The 16043-nt window shown below is 39.7% G+C and overlaps 1 protein-coding gene across 2 annotated transcripts in view; it reads right to left on the bottom strand.

The window, feature by feature from the left end:
* LOC122812201 (transforming growth factor beta receptor type 3-like) overlaps nucleotides 1-14681 on the bottom strand; it is a 715443-nt gene extending 700762 nt beyond the window's left edge. For both annotated transcript variants that reach the window (XM_044084533.1, XM_044084534.1), the window contains exon 1: nucleotides 14507-14681. In XM_044084533.1, the coding sequence (XP_043940468.1) occupies nucleotides 14507-14576 (70 nt within the window). In that variant the 5' untranslated portion in view covers nucleotides 14577-14681. The remainder of the gene's footprint in view (nucleotides 1-14506) is intronic.
* Nucleotides 14682-16043: the final 1362 nt, after the last annotated feature.

Genomic DNA, 16043 nt, shown 5'->3' with positions numbered 1-16043 from the left:
ATGTGTTTGTAGCCATGCTCCCTGTGGGGACACTTAACTTTGCTGTCCTGTTACAGACTATTTCACCTGTATGCCATTGTCAGTGCCACTATATATATGCATATAAATATACATCTATGTACATATATATGTAGATATATGTTGTATGTTGTATGTTGTTGATATACCTATGTCTATATAAGTGTCTGTGTCTCTGTACACATACATGTCACATTCTGTATCACACAGATATGTGGAGTGCATACAGACATCTGGTCCACATTCTGTAACTGTCTTTCATTCACAGCTGCACTGTTCTGCCTTGCTGCAACACAGACAGGTGCCAGATATGAACACAGACTAACATTAGGATGGTAAATATGGTGTGAGATTGCTGGTACACCTATTACACACCTATGGCATTTGTGCATGCTACATTACACATTAACATGACTGTCCTGCAAGTGGTGTGCTCTGACACCCATGTGGCTATCATGATGGCAGTACTTCCACCACCAGCTATTGTCCATACTAACATAACATACACAGATATTATGACTGATATCTTTGTCATTCATTGCTGATCTGTACAGTTGGCAGGTATGTCCCACTGCTTATAGGGACAGACAGTATTGTCCAGAGCAGTTGTTCAGTGGGACATCATTACAGGGACAACTACAGATGGCACATATCAAACATTCAACATCATATATCCTATTAATCTATACCACTTACTACATTAAATTACAGACAGTTATGTTTTACATACCTTCTATTTTTTGGACGGGTGTGACGCCATCACGGTTTTGGCTTGTAGGTTTTTGTTTCCCACTGTGTGTGGGTTTTGTTTTATATTTTCTTTTTTCCCCTCTCTCTCTCTCTCTCTCTCTTTCTCTCTGTCTCTCTCCCTCTCTAGTAGAGCGATTGAGTTGGTTTGAATGGATTGCAGCATGGCTTTTGTAGGTGATGCACATGATCAGGTGATGGGCTCTGCACCAGTCAATGTTAAGGAAACCATCCATAGTACGTTGGGAGGTACCCCCATTGTCCTCTCTAAAAATTTGAGGTATATTTGTAGCTGGATCACTGATCATGGATATCTGCGACTAGCACAAAACAACAAAGAATCAGCTGCTTCTTCACAAAAATGAAACCACAGAAAAATCAGTAAAAAAGGTTTATTTCTCTAGCACCTCGGCCACAGTAAGCCTTCAAGGAGTAACTTACTACTAAAAAAAAATCAGTATTTATAGCACAAGCTACAATCAATTCTATAAATAATTAAACAATTAAACAATTAAAACTTAAAAAACTATACATTTAAAGTAACACAATGCATTCAAATTAACATCAATTCGGAAAGAGAACGAGACCGGTATGATAGAAATACAGCTAATGACAATAATTCAGGTTTACCTATATGGGAACGTTTTTTGGCAGAGACACGGAATAAACGAACGAATAATCCATTTTCTAACATTGGTAAACGTTCTTCGGACTATTCAGTAGAGGTAAAAACCTTAATTTCAAAATTGAGTAATTTAATGAATAAGGAAATGGCCACGTTTTATAATTATACCAGTCTGCAGAGGTATATTGATCTTGACATTGTTCCGCATGGTCTAAGAGCTATGAAGTTGCCTTCTGAACCGTTTGATGTTACATGTGCAGATGATAAGAATTTTAAACAGAGATGGGAGAGAACGGCACATGTGTGCTCCAAAGAATGGATTAATATTCTTATCGAAAGAGACATGGTCAAGTTATCTAATATTAAAAAAGACATTAATATGGTATGTGCCAGCATTATGTCCTCATTAGACAATGTTCATTTTGAATCCTGTGTGCCGGACATTCAGGATAGACTCAATATACAGGAGAAGAAATTATTGGAGCAGAAAATGCATAAAATTCAGCAAGACCTTCGAGATTTTGAACAAGGAACTGCTTTATTTAGATCAGCCAATCAGCGCTCACATTCCAAAGTACGCTTCCAAGATGGGGCGAGTAGAGTAAGGGAAAGAATATATAGTTCACACAGCATGGTTATGCCTACTGTGGATCGTAGTAGGCGTTCTGATAATTATGAAGAGAGAGATGAGTTTCCACCTTTGCCATCACCATCAAACGATCGCTATTTACAGGACAATTTTTGTCCTTATGGCGACCACAATAGACAGTGAAAGAGAAGCTTTCCCGAACATGAACAGCAGAAAGGGGGGCCACAACGTCAATTGAGAGACAATAAAAGGACTAAATGGTATTAATGATAGTTTTGGAACTGTTATTAATTTATCTGGCTGCAATGTTAATGAAAATGTTATTTCTGTTTTAAATTATGGTTTGAAGTTTGTCCCTACAGTGATACCGCAATTATATAAGTGTAAAATAGAATTATTTAAATTTATTAGAAAGTTACATTTATGGTATTATTTTCAATATCTTTCTACTGTAAATACTGTTAATCAGGATAATACATCTAATTTGGATGAAGATGAATTAGAATTTAATTCTGTTGAGTCGAGTGACTCTTTTATATCTTGTGATAGTGAATTAAATGCGTATCGTGTAATAGATACCTCTGTTATCCCAAAAAAAAGCACTTTTATGCCTCCGGTGGTACATATAGGAATCAAATGATTCCAAGTTATGTTGAACTGTGAAGTTGAGACATTGCTTAAAAATTCTGATTTACATTTGAGTTATAATTTATCTAAAAATGAGTGGTTAGCTTTAATAGAGTTTTCCAAACAGAAAGAGTTAGTAGTTAAACCTGCTGACAAGGGTAATAAAGTAATAATTATGCATTACACACAGTATTTAAAAATGTGTTTAGATTTGTTGAATGATGTAAAAGTATACAGAAGAGCAAGTGAAGATGATGTTGAACATTCTAAAAATAATTATATGTCTTTAATTTTGAAGGGTTTGAGGTTAGGCTATTGGTCTGATACTGATGTTTCCAATAAATTATTAAGTGCAGATACAGGCCCTGCTTATTTTTATTGCCTACCAAAAATCCATAAAGACAGTGTTAACCCCCCGGGTAGACCGATAGTGTCAGCTAATAAATACTTTTTGCATAATTTGGGGGTTATTTTACATACAATATTGGTAAAAGAAGCTAAGAAATTGCCCTCATATATTCAAGATTAATTTGATTTTTTGAATAAAATAAAAAAAGTTATATGGTCAGATAAAATGTATTGGTTAACATTAGATCTTAAGAGCCTGTCTACCAATATTAAACATGTGTTTGGTTTGGAGGCGCTATTACATCAGATGGGAGACCATCCTTTTACACATTATGTAATGGATTTAGTTAAATTTTGTTTGGAAAACAATTATTTTTATTTTGATAATCAGGTCTTTCAACAAGTACAAGGCACTGCTATGGGTGCTCCATTTGCTCCCATGTATGCTAACATCTTTATGGGCCTAGTGGAACAGGATTGTATTTATACTAATGTCTTTTTTAAAAATCATGTCAAGTTATACTTCAGATACATAGATGATTTAATTTTTTTGTGTGAAGGAGGCATACAGTCAGTACATAATTTTACACAGGATATACAAGTTAATAGATTTGAAATAAGTTTTGATGGATTACAATATGGTCAACAAGTGTCTTTTTTGGATGTAAACTTATTTGCTATTATTGAACAATATGTAAAAACTAGTATTCATAGAAAATGTGAAGTACCTAATGAGTTCCTAATGGGCACTAGTTGTCATCCTAAACATACTATAACATCTCTGCCTTTTGGGGAGTTTTTGAGAATCTCAAGATTATGTAGTGATGATGAAGTGTTTGGAACAGAAATAATGCGCACATAAAATATGTTTGAAAATAAATTATATGATAAAAGTTTAATTGAACAAGATATTGATAGAGTGTGCAATATTAGATATCAAAGAAAAAATTTAGGTCAAAAGAAAAATAATAGAAAGGATGTTACACAAAATAAAAATAAAGACACAGATAGTCTTTTGTAGTCTCTACTTATAATATTTACAGTGAAAAGATTTGAGATTTAATATTACACTTTTGGGGATTTCTCAAGAGTTTTGGTGAATTGGAAGGATTAATTAATAAAAAAATGGTATTTTCTTATATAAGGGGAAGGAACATCAAAGATATGATTGTTCATACTAGATTTTTTAGACCTGAATCTAGGTTGTTTCATCAAATTTTGGCTCAAGGAATGTTTGAGTGTGGGAGATGTAGTTGTTGCCCCTATATAGTTAATTGTTTTACACACATTAATAATATTTTGTTTAGATCTAATGGGACATATAATTGTAAAACAGAAAAAGTGGTGTATGCTATTAAATGTGGGTGTGAAAAATTTTATATTGGACAGACAAAGAGAATGTTTAAATTGAGACTTCAGGAACACAAGAAATATTAGGATAAATAAAAGTGAAAGTCCTTTGGCTCAACATTTTCATCAATACCATGGGGGGAATTGTGATACTTTAAAAGCCACAATTTTAGAACAAGTGCCTTTGGATGATTTAGATGAAAATAGAGTAAAAAAGGTACTTCTAAAGAAAGAAACTATTTTTATTTTAAAATATGGTACTTTAATAAAAAAAGGTTTAAATACAGACTGTTGTTGGAAGTATGTAATTTGAATGCATTGTGTTACTTTAAATGTAAAGTTTTTTTAAGTTTTAATTGTTTAATTGTTTAATTATTTGTAGAATTGATTGTAGCTGGTGCTATAAATACTGATTTTTTTTAGTAGTAAGTTACTCCTTGAAGGCTTACTGCAGCCGAGGCGCTAGAGAAATAAACCTTTTTTACTGTTTTTTCTGTGGTTTTGTCTTCATTGGTTTAGTCCACGTACATTCGAGCCTTCCCCTTGATCCTCCTCCAATACTGGTGGAAACATCATTGTGACCCACAAAGTCTGGTTCGTCCTGCCTGTTGTTGTGTCACGAGCAGACTTTGCTGGTCTACACTGTTTCTCCCACTGGTAGCATCCTGCCAGGGGTTTTAGAAGCAGTGGTTTGCTCACACACCAGACCAGCCTCATTTCCCACTTCCACAGATAAAGCACGCCCCCACAGCATGCCTCATTTTCCATTCCTCTCTTCAGTATTATACAAGACTACTGTTCTCACTGTATGTGTGGACAGGCACTGTTCACTGATACTCACAGAATGCTCGGAATACTGTGATTGAGCAATGTGCACATGTTTGCTGGTATTAATCTACATACTTACATATGTTCCTATACTGTTGACTGACTATGCCAGATGATATGTTTGTGATAACAGCAGCTGATTGTATATCTGCCATACCTTTGTTGTAAATCACTTGGACTATAGTGTGCAGGGTGGGGGAGTGGGAACCTGGGAGTGCTGATTATGTTGTTACTGGCCATGACAAGGGCTGTGGGCTACAGCATGCCTAAGACACTGTGGGGGAAGTGTAGGCGGGTATGCGCTGGTGTGCGTGAGGCTCAGACTTGTTGACCTCTGGTTATGGCGTCTTACACTGGGTTGGCCTCCACATTGCTTAACCAGTGTGGGCTTTGCTTACCGCCGCCCAAACAGGCATACTCCTGCTTGCTGCCACATACCCCCGTGCTACTTCATGAACATGTCAGTATTATACATGCTTAAGTCAGGTGTACATGTCAGGTATGACTGCTCACCAAGGTCAGTGTAAGGTGAAGTGGGATTCCAGCTTAGCAGTTCTGGATAGGTTACATTCAGGTATTCGGGGTTAGGTTTAGTTATGCCATACCTGTGTTATAGAGTAGATGTGAATAGTGAAGGTGTAGGTGGGTAGGTGGAGGGGGGGACATTTTAACTGTATAGTAGGCCATTCAACTGATTGGTGGGGGAGCAGTAGTGCAGGTTTGCAGGGTGTTGGGATATGTATGCGAGGCAGGACAGGAGGTGTCAGCATCAGTAGTTGGTGTAGGGGTGTGGAGTGTTAGTTGGGGAGGTGGACTTCGCCAGGTGGTGAGCAGGTGGTGATCCATGTGTGCTTGAGTTTTCTCTTCATGTGTTACTTACATGTGCCATCTAGGAGAGCTGCGGTAATACACCTGGGTTGGGGGTTCTAGATTCTGCCAATGTAGTTGTGTGTTGGGTGTCACCTACTTGTGACTGTGAACATTACTAGGAATGAAACAGGGGTCAATAGGTAAGTTGTGTTATTGGGCCATATAGAGGGGCTGATAGTAGGGGACATGTCCAGGGATGTGCAGGATGGCTGACGAGAAGGTCCACAGCTGGCCATTGCTTCTACAGTGACAGCTGTGTATATACCTTGCATTTGGGGGTAGGTCTGGACACTCACACCCCTGGGTGGGGGTGAGGACAGCAATAATACCTTGTGATGCCAATTAGTATGGCTTACATGCCTACAGTGGGGTGTTCCGACCATGTGTTCTTTGGTGTCATTTAGTGGGTTTGCAACAGCACATCTGGTTATACCGTCCTTTGCCATGTAAACTAGACATTGCTGCTGTGGGACTCATACTGGGTGTGGCTGCTCGTTAGGCGTTGGCTCTGCCCAATGCACAATACTGCTTACATCCCTGGAGCAGTCCACACAGAACCACTCCAGCCAACACCTGCACACCTAGGCTCATAATTACATACCCATAGTTCCCCATCTGCACCTCCTCTTTGCAATCTTCCTTACTCCGGTTGCAGGTCGGGTCTGAACACACCAGTACACACTGCCCACCCCCACTTCTCAGGACCCATCACATATGTTGTCTCACCTCATGGGTCATCTGGCTTCCCCAACCTTGTAGTCCAGGTACATGCATGTCCTGCCGTAGATTATCTGTGTAATGGCTGGAAGGCCGAATAGCCATAACATTTTTAGCTTGTCTTGCAAGGGACATTCTTGTCATTGTTTCAAGATTAGACTTGGTGGGTCTCTCCCACTGGTAGTATCTTCCCTGTAGCCTGGGAAGCGGTGGTTTGTTTACTTTTATTGTGTGTTTGTGTGTGTCACCTGTCTAGCTGGGGGGGGGGGGTTGATGCTACGTGTTACACATTTGTTGATTGGGCCCCTCACCCCCATTGGCACGGCCTGTGAACATATATAATCCCAAACAGCTGTATCATATCCTGGCTATATATCTGTGTATATTTACACACACACACACACACACACACACACACACACACACACACACACACACACAATGTGCCCCCCTGCACCTGCCATGTGGGGGGCTGTGCCCCCACACCCACCCTACTTTAATATTCCAACTCTGAGACCGCACTACAGTGGAGTAAAGGGAAATCTCCCATTTAGCGCTATATGCAGAAGTGCTAAACAGGAGATTTTCCGTACCCTATCTGCAGTGCCATCACACAGATGGCACATAGACACTCACAGTATACAGGGCACCTTGGTGCCCTGCAAATACACATTCTCCCACCTACACTTACCTTTTTCTTCCCCTTCAAACCTTCGATGTTTTAAAACTCAATGTTCTGGTCTCAATGATCTGAACTTTAATGTTTTAAACATTCGATGGCTTGAAGGGGAACCATATATACATATATATATATATATATATATATATATATATATATACATATATGTGTGTGTGTGTGTGTGTGTGTGTGAGACTACATCTATAGATATGTTATATCCACTTAGATAGTAATATATTTGCACACATACACGTCCATCTAGCTGTAGGTCTACATTCTCTGTGCTGTTGCATGATTGGACTGGATGATATGTTTCTAACAATGTTAATTTTATTTGTATCTGTCATAGCTTTGTGGCAATTCCCTTTGTCTATGGTGTGCAGGGTCCTTGGTTCGAGACTTGCAGGAGCTGTTTATTTTGTTGCTGGGCAGAACACCGGCCATTGGATACAGACTGATTAGAGCACTTTAAAGCAGTTGTAAGTGGGTTTGCACAGGTTTGCATGGAGCTAAGCACTGCCAACTGCCAGTTATAGTTTCTTACATTCAGCTTCTAAATTGTTTAACCTGTGTAGGCATAGCTTACCCCTGCGCAAACAGGCTGTCACCCGCTTACTGCTGCTTAAAAGTGCCTACTCCCACTTACCCACGCACTAATTTCTTTAAAAGAAAAGAAAAAGGGGTGATAGGAAAGTGGTGAAAAAGGGGCACAAAGTGGGAAAGACAATAGGCAAGATAGCTAGGGATGTGCAGGAAGGGTGTAGAGAAGGTCCATAGCTGCCCATTTCTGCTACAGCAATAGCTGTGCATATGCAATGACTTTGGAGGTAGATGTGAACACTTCAACCCCTGGGAGAGGGGTGAGGACAACAATAATAAATATGTTGTGATGCCAGTTAGACCAGATTACATGTGTCCAGTGGACATGTGTGCAAAATGAACAGCTATGTATGGGATGTAATTTTTTGGGGGGACAGATTGCTCTTTTTTTTAAGGTGAGAGTGGTATGTTGGGGAAGGAGCATAGGTATGCTCAGGGAGGATAAGTTGGGTAGGATGAAAGGCAAGACAGCATACAGGAGCAGTATATGACACATGTGGGGGGGGCACTTGGATGGGGAGGGGTATTTGGAAGTCGCAAGCCCATGAGCCCCCAAATGAAAACAGTGGGACTAAGGTCCCCACACATGGGCAGTCACCACTGCACCTTAACGGCCTCAAAGGTGGCTGTGCTGGGAGCTGTGTAGGAGGGGCAGGCTCACCCTCTAATTGCACCACTCAGCCCTCAAGCTGGCGTAGCCGGTCTCGAAACTCCATATCAAACTCCCTACGCATCACAGCCCAGACCTGACAATGGGTGACATGTTCCTCTCCCCACCCACTCCCGGGGGCGGTGAGCCCCATCCCTTGCGGTGGTTCCACTTGAAGGTGGCACATGGCTAATGGAGGAGGAAGTCCCAAGCTGGGCTCCAGACATGCTGGTGCCCAGTGTCATGACCAGCTGAGGTGGGACAGGTGGGTCCGCTGGGACCGGTCTTCCCATACGAGCTATGTTGTAGCAGGTTTATGACAGATATGGGTTAGTAATAGTCAACAGCATTCAGGATTAGTTATAACAGCATTCACAGGTATTCCCATTAACCCAAAACACCAGATTTAAAACAGTTGCAGAGCAAGCAGAACACATGCATATATGGAACAGCAGTGGCCATTACCACAGCATGCAGGTTTCATTGATGGGAACAGGCCACCAATATGGGTGTATTTTAACATGGCACATGCATAGAAACAAATGTGAATATTTATAAACCATTAGGACATATGTCCCAACATAAGTTTGGAGTGTACACATATCGATTGAGGTGTGTCATTAGGTTATTTTTGCACATATGGTAGAGGTGAGAGAGAGAGAGAGTTGAATTAACAACTAATATATCCCTGTAGTTTTCACAATATTCTTAGTCACTGCAGTGATCTGTCCCTTACATGTATTATTACACTACCCAATGGCCTTATATTGTACACTGGTATGTTTATAGATTATTATATACGTGACCTGTGTCTTACATGCAGGCGTGACAAGATGCAGGTGTTAGTACAACATATGTTGAGAATTGCTCTCATACACTTTGGGTGAGGTGCTAGCATGACAGGTTTGTTTTCATATACATTCTCTGAGTATGTACACAGCTGACTATCAGTTATATGTCATTAACGACTGCCTACATTTCTTGGATCATCACACTGATTTTTCTGGGGAACAGGGTACCAGGCTGGTGAAGTGGGCCATTTATCTGGACATGCTGGACAGATTGGAACAGTTATGGGGTATGAATAAGCATACAACTTTCTATTTGAACATTCTAGCAAATTCTGTACAGTTGTTGGGTGTAATTATGTATACAGCTTTCTATCTGAACATTGTAACAAAATCTATACAGTTGTGGGGTATAATTATGCATACAACTTTCTAGCACTCCCAGGATTCAAACCCCTGCTGTGTGTGACAAAGACATTACAGTTAACATCACAGTACACTGTGCTATCAGGGAATTGATGTGAAGCTTTCTACTGTTTTCTGTGTAAATCTCCCTCATTTGTACAATATGAATGACCTCTTGGCACTTCCAACATTGTTATACAGAACTTCATGCACATTTTATCTGCATACCACAGTGTGGATAACACTGCTTAATACAACAGTACTATTTATGGTATGCAACAGTTCAACAACATATGAAAGAAGAGTAAACAGAAGCACTCCAGGGGTTATACCTTTATTCACAGAATATTACACATTTATTTCTACTAGTATGACACTTTCTAAGGCTCTTATATTTATTTGTTATGACAGTACATGCTGAATAATTACTAACCTGCCTCGCGACGCAGCCTTTGCAACTTAGCATCATGGGCTTGCTGGTTCTCAGCCCGCTCATCTGCAGCTGTCAGAGAAATACAGTGATATTTAGCCATACCTATCCATAGAATACACAAGTTAGGCAATTATTAACTACTTAGTAGAATGAGTACTTAGGGTAGCCGCGGTGGTGCAGTGGTTAGCGTTGCCACCTCACAGCAAGAGGTTTCCTGGGTCAAGCCTCAGCTGGGGTGCCTTCTGTGCGGAGTCTGTATGTCCTCCCTGTGGTTGCGTGGGTTTCCTCCAGGTGCTCCGGTTTCCTCCCACATCCCAAAGACATGCTGTAGTTGGCTTGGACACTCTAAATTGGCCCTAGGTGTGAGTGTGTGTGCCTTCTGTGGAAGATTGGGTCCCAGGCTGGCAACTTGACACTGTAAAACTCCATTGCCAATCATGAGAGGGCAGGTGATCCTCTGTGGCGACCCCTAACCGGGAAAAGAAGATGAGTACTTACGCAGTCATGGGGCATTAGGCATCTGCCAAGACTCCTGGATCCACTGTTCCAGTACATCCCCCCTCCACCGCTTCAGGTCAGCATGGTGGTGCCTGACCTGCTCACCAGTCTGGGGGATACCTGTGGCACTGGTGAGGTCACAGGCAAGACTGTCCCAGGCCTCCATTTTATACTGCGAGCCCTGGTACTGGCCCTGCAGTAGTCTCTGCTCATGGTGTTTTACCAGGAGCCATATGATTTTTGACTCCTGGATGCCCCAGCGCTGCACTCTGAATCGAGTGCCTTCACCTGCACCAGCCATTCTGCCTGCAGTACGAAGCTACAACCAGTTATGAGAAGTATTCCCGCCTGTGGGGTTTAAATACAGCCAACTTCCTGCACTTTCCATGATTGGCCGGTTTTGAAAAGGCTAAGCTATGGGCACACCTGCTTACCTAAGGTTGGCAGTGTTTAACGAGGTATACCAGTAGGCAGATTGAATCGGCTGCCCTACACATTGCTTACACTTAACAAGCTAAGCTGTGTAGCTGTTAGCATTGCTTAACAGTTACTTAGCATTATATTTGCTTTTTGGCAGTGATTTATTATTCATTACGGGTTATATGTGTGTCTGGAAGCCATGATTCATGTGTACATACACTGTATGGGGTCCTGGGGACTTCTACAATTTATTACAATAACACTTCACATCTGTGCTTACTGCAGTACTCCAGTTCACATATTTATGTGATGTAGCTGGGTATACAACATAAGGCTGTTTAGAAAGTCCTTTCACATGTTCAGCTTGTTTTCCTATGGAGAGGTTTGTTTCTTGAAACCTCACTCTTTTGTACTGTTGCGTTGGCTTAGTGGTTAAGTACTGTGACTGCAATGTACAGGGTCCTGAGTTTGAGCCTTGCAGAAGCTGTATATTTTGTTGCTGGGCAGAACACTGGCCGTTGGGTATACAGTGATTAAGGCACTTTAAAGCAGTTCTAAGTGGGTGTGTGCGGGTTTGTGCGGAGCTAAGCAATGCTAACCTCCGGTTACAGTTTCTTACACTTAGTTAGCTTCTACTTTGCTTAATCTGTGTAGACAATGCTTACCCCCACGCAAACGCACTTAAATATGCTTACTAGTGCTTATATATGCTTACTACTGCTTATTTGTGCTTAAACCTGCTTACTAGTGCCTTATTCATTATGATACTGGCCCGTCACTTGTGCATTTAATGCAGTATTCCAGTTCACATTTAAATAGTATTTAGTAGGTTATACAGCAAAAAAATGTTCAAATACAGATTTCACATGGAAAATGGAATGTGCTGCAGTGGGACTCGAACCGGGAATGCCTGCTCATTAGGCAGATGCTCTGCCCACTACACTATTGCTGTGCTGCTTCATTTGGATATCTTCCTTGTTATCCTCTTCAGCCTTTAAAGCTGCTTTAACCATAGCTAAGTGATGGGCACACCTGCGCACCTACAGTTAGCTTTAATCAGTGTTTAAAAAAAAATAAAAGGGTTTCTTTATTTACTTTCTCAGTACTGTTGCTGTTGTACACATGGGGAACTGTTGGTGGGGATATTGGTTAAGGTGTTTGCCTTACAGACACAAGGTGCAGGCTTTGAGTCTCACATGGGGTAACTGGCTAGGCTTAAAAAATGGCCCACAAGGGCAGGTAGCCTAGTACTAACCTATGAACCTATGAGCAATCTTGCTCATATCTTAATACTTTCTGCTTTTCTACATTGCAGGGGCGTGTTTATTCTGAGAACTCTGCTAAGACATGCCCCCTGCACTCGTACATGCTCCTTGTAAGCCTGGGAGCTCGGGCAGCGCACCTTCATTAATATGTGTGGTGTGCTGCCATCCTGCTCCCAAACGGGTGCTTCCATGCAGGACTAAGCTAGTCTTGCATGGAAGATTAGTGAATCTGGGGGTATATCTAAAATTAATGAAAACAACAAAAAAATCTTTTTTTTTTGCAGGAGCAAGCTGCCTCCTGTGCCCTCCACATCCACTACTAATTATATATACCAACTCAGAGATTGCATAACAATGGGGTAAGGGCAAATTCCCTTACCCTATTTACCATGATCTAATACAAAATGCCTGCGGCAAAAAATCTTTTGAAAACAATGTTAGCTATTATGAGCCTTCACTGTTATTTATAACCTGAAAAAACATTCACTCATATGAATGTTCGATGTTTCAGACGTTAGCCATATATATATATATATATATATATATATATATATATATATATATATATATATATATATATACACACACACACATATATATATTTTATAATGCTTAGTGCACTATTTGCAAAACTCAAACCTGTCTTCCATCCCTTTCCAATTATATATAACATTGCCTTTTCCCATTCAAGGTATATATTATTTAAGTCTGCCATTCTGTTATGTTTTCGAGACAATTTGGTTTAGACCACAATGATTGAAAAATTTCAGAGAATACTGTAATAGGAAAAATTCAAAGCTCCATGATAATAATTAGATAATTTATTTCAAATAGGATAGATTCAGGTACAGGTGGGATTCCGAAGCATGCAATTTGGGGATATATTTTAATAATTAAGAAAAAATGTACTTTTAATTTATATTAGCACTTTTATGGTGATATGTGACAATAGCTTCAACAGCATGATTACATATATTGGAACTGAACACACCAGTGTCTCAGTAAAAGGGTTTGGCCATTAGATGGGGATGATTTTTCTGATACTAAATAATTCTTAAAATGTGTTAGATACCATATATCTAGTAGGAGCTGCAAACAAGAGTTGCTGTAATTAATTTCTGCTTAATGGCATTTCAAGTAAGATGCATTTCAACCATAAACTCCTGCATATACAGTAAAATGTTTGCAAATACATATGCGTGTGTGTGTGTGTGTGTGTGTGTGTGTGTGTGTGTGTGTGTGTGTGTGTGTGTGTGTGTGTGTGTGTGTGTGTGTGTGTGTGTGTGTGTGTGTGTGTGTGTGTGTGTGTGTGTCCACACAAGCACATGTGCATGTGTACACATCTGTGGCAGCTAATGCCCATTCGTATGTGTAACTCATCGCGAATTCTAACTATAGGCTATTAAACAAACTAATATGTTTCTGCTTCTGGGTCTCACAGAAAGCAATGTTTTTTTATTTTGTAAGATATATCACTTTTATTTTTACATACAGCTCTCTATCATCACTGAGGACTCTGATATCCCGCAGTTTAGACACTATGGGTGAATCAAAAAGTAGACCTGCAGCTTGCAAAGGTCATATTGCGTAAATGGATATTCAACACAATTAATCAAAGCCTACTATCAGACCAATGTGTTTATTGCACGTGCTTAAAAGCCAAAACAAAATATATATCCTAATAAAAAATGAAAGTCTGAGATAAGTATACAAATGCAAAACACAATAATAGTTGCTTCAAGCCATATTTATCCACTCTTACTACAGTCTTTGCTATATGATTCTACAATACATATTATCGTCTACAGTTTCCTTAGTTCAGATAATGCAAATGCTTTTTTAAATTGCCCCATTAATATACTCCAACTTTATGAGTTCAGCTCTCCTTGTTATGAAAATAACAGATTGGTAAGGCTGATAAGATATTTTGCTTTTCTGCATTTATAAATGATTCCTCAGAAACAACTGCAATTTTTTTCTGATGTTAACTACAGATCCCTTTTCAAGATATTTCTTACTTCTTTATCATAATCATAAAAAGGTTACTTACCTTCCCCTAGGGTTAGGTAAACATTATTGACCAATGAATACTGAACAAGTGTTGTGACGGCACCAAACATTGTTTCAGCCCAACTCAGCAGCTGCTCTGTATCTTTTGGTAGAGCATGCTCTCTGATAATTATTTCTGTATTACTCTCAGACAGCTGACAAAGTCTGGATTCTTCAGATATCTGGGAATTAAAAGATGCATTCATAAATCAACTTGATTTTTCTTAAAACTGGCATTAGTTATTATAAGTGCATTAGTTCTAAAACATTCTAGTTTTGTTAGACCCCTACAAAGTAGTGCATTATACTGGCAACAACTCTATTTTGGAGGCTACCCAATAAGCAATTATTTTTATTTTTATTTTTATGGTTTTGTGGATAAGAGGAATGATCCTACTGGAACATTTTTCGCTACAATCCTGAGGGTAAAATACGGGTCTATATCATACTGTTGAACACACTAAATGTTTAGCACCTCTTCATTGAACCCTATTTGTCAAAGTCTTCATCCATTGAATGATCATTTCAGTGAACATTTCCAGTGGGCCATTATCGGGAATTTGCCCTTTTCCCCACTGTAGTGCAATCTCAGAGATCATATATTTAGTTAGGGTAGGGGGTGCAGCCCCCCACAATGGGGGGTGTGGGGGTGCAGCCCCCAGCAGGGTGGGTTTTTAATAATACTGTCTTTGTTGCAGTCAGTTGGTTGGCCAACTTGTTACTTACCGTGGGAAAAAGTTTAGCTAAAACAATTGTTTGATGGATTAAGATTCTACTAATAGGGTTCGATGAAGAGGTGTTCAACGTTTAGTGTGTTCGCCAATGTGATATAGACCCAGAAAATACAAAGCAAGTAATGAACATAAGTATACTTACAAACTAAATAAAACACATCATCACAAGTTTAGACAAAAATGTATAAAACAGTACAAAGTAACCTTGTGCATCTAAGCAACAGATCTTTAACTACACACTTGATTTAAGCTGCAATTTAATACATAAACAGTTGGGTATCACTTCTCTAGAAACTGTTACAGCCCTAGAGCAAAAATGCAAGCTTAGAAGTGCAAATACCATTTTTGTGAAGCAAAAGTATCACATGGCATTAGCACAATCTTTTCTAAAATTTGTCGTCTTTGGCAGCAAAGTCCCCCCCCCATACACACATACACACACACACGCACACATACACTAAACCCTAGGCTTTGTTGCTTGATATGCCTTACTTAACGTAATAAAACCTGACTTCACTACACCTTGGGGAAAACAGAATTTTCCCTGTACAGTTCACTCTTTTCTTATATTCATGCTATTTTTCCACAATTGTTATCGAGAAGCTATTCTTTCACCGATTTCCATCAAACTTCTGCCTCACTTAGATCTGTCACATAGAGGAGTAGGCACTTTGTGGAAGGCCTTAACAAGACTGAGAAAGTTGTAATACTGCTAGATGATCATATGTGAGGGGTAGGAAGTACTATGATCATTGTTTAGGACACAAATTAGAAAAGGGTTTTATTTCTGCTAATTAATCAGGT

This window comes from Protopterus annectens, chromosome 9.part0 (genome assembly GCF_019279795.1).
Source record: "Protopterus annectens isolate FY-2018-M chromosome 9.part0, PAN1.0, whole genome shotgun sequence".
NCBI lineage: Eukaryota > Metazoa > Chordata > Ceratodontiformes > Protopteridae > Protopterus > Protopterus annectens.
The sequence above is the reverse complement of the archived record's forward strand: the minus strand, read 5'-3'. Positions and strand labels throughout refer to the sequence as shown.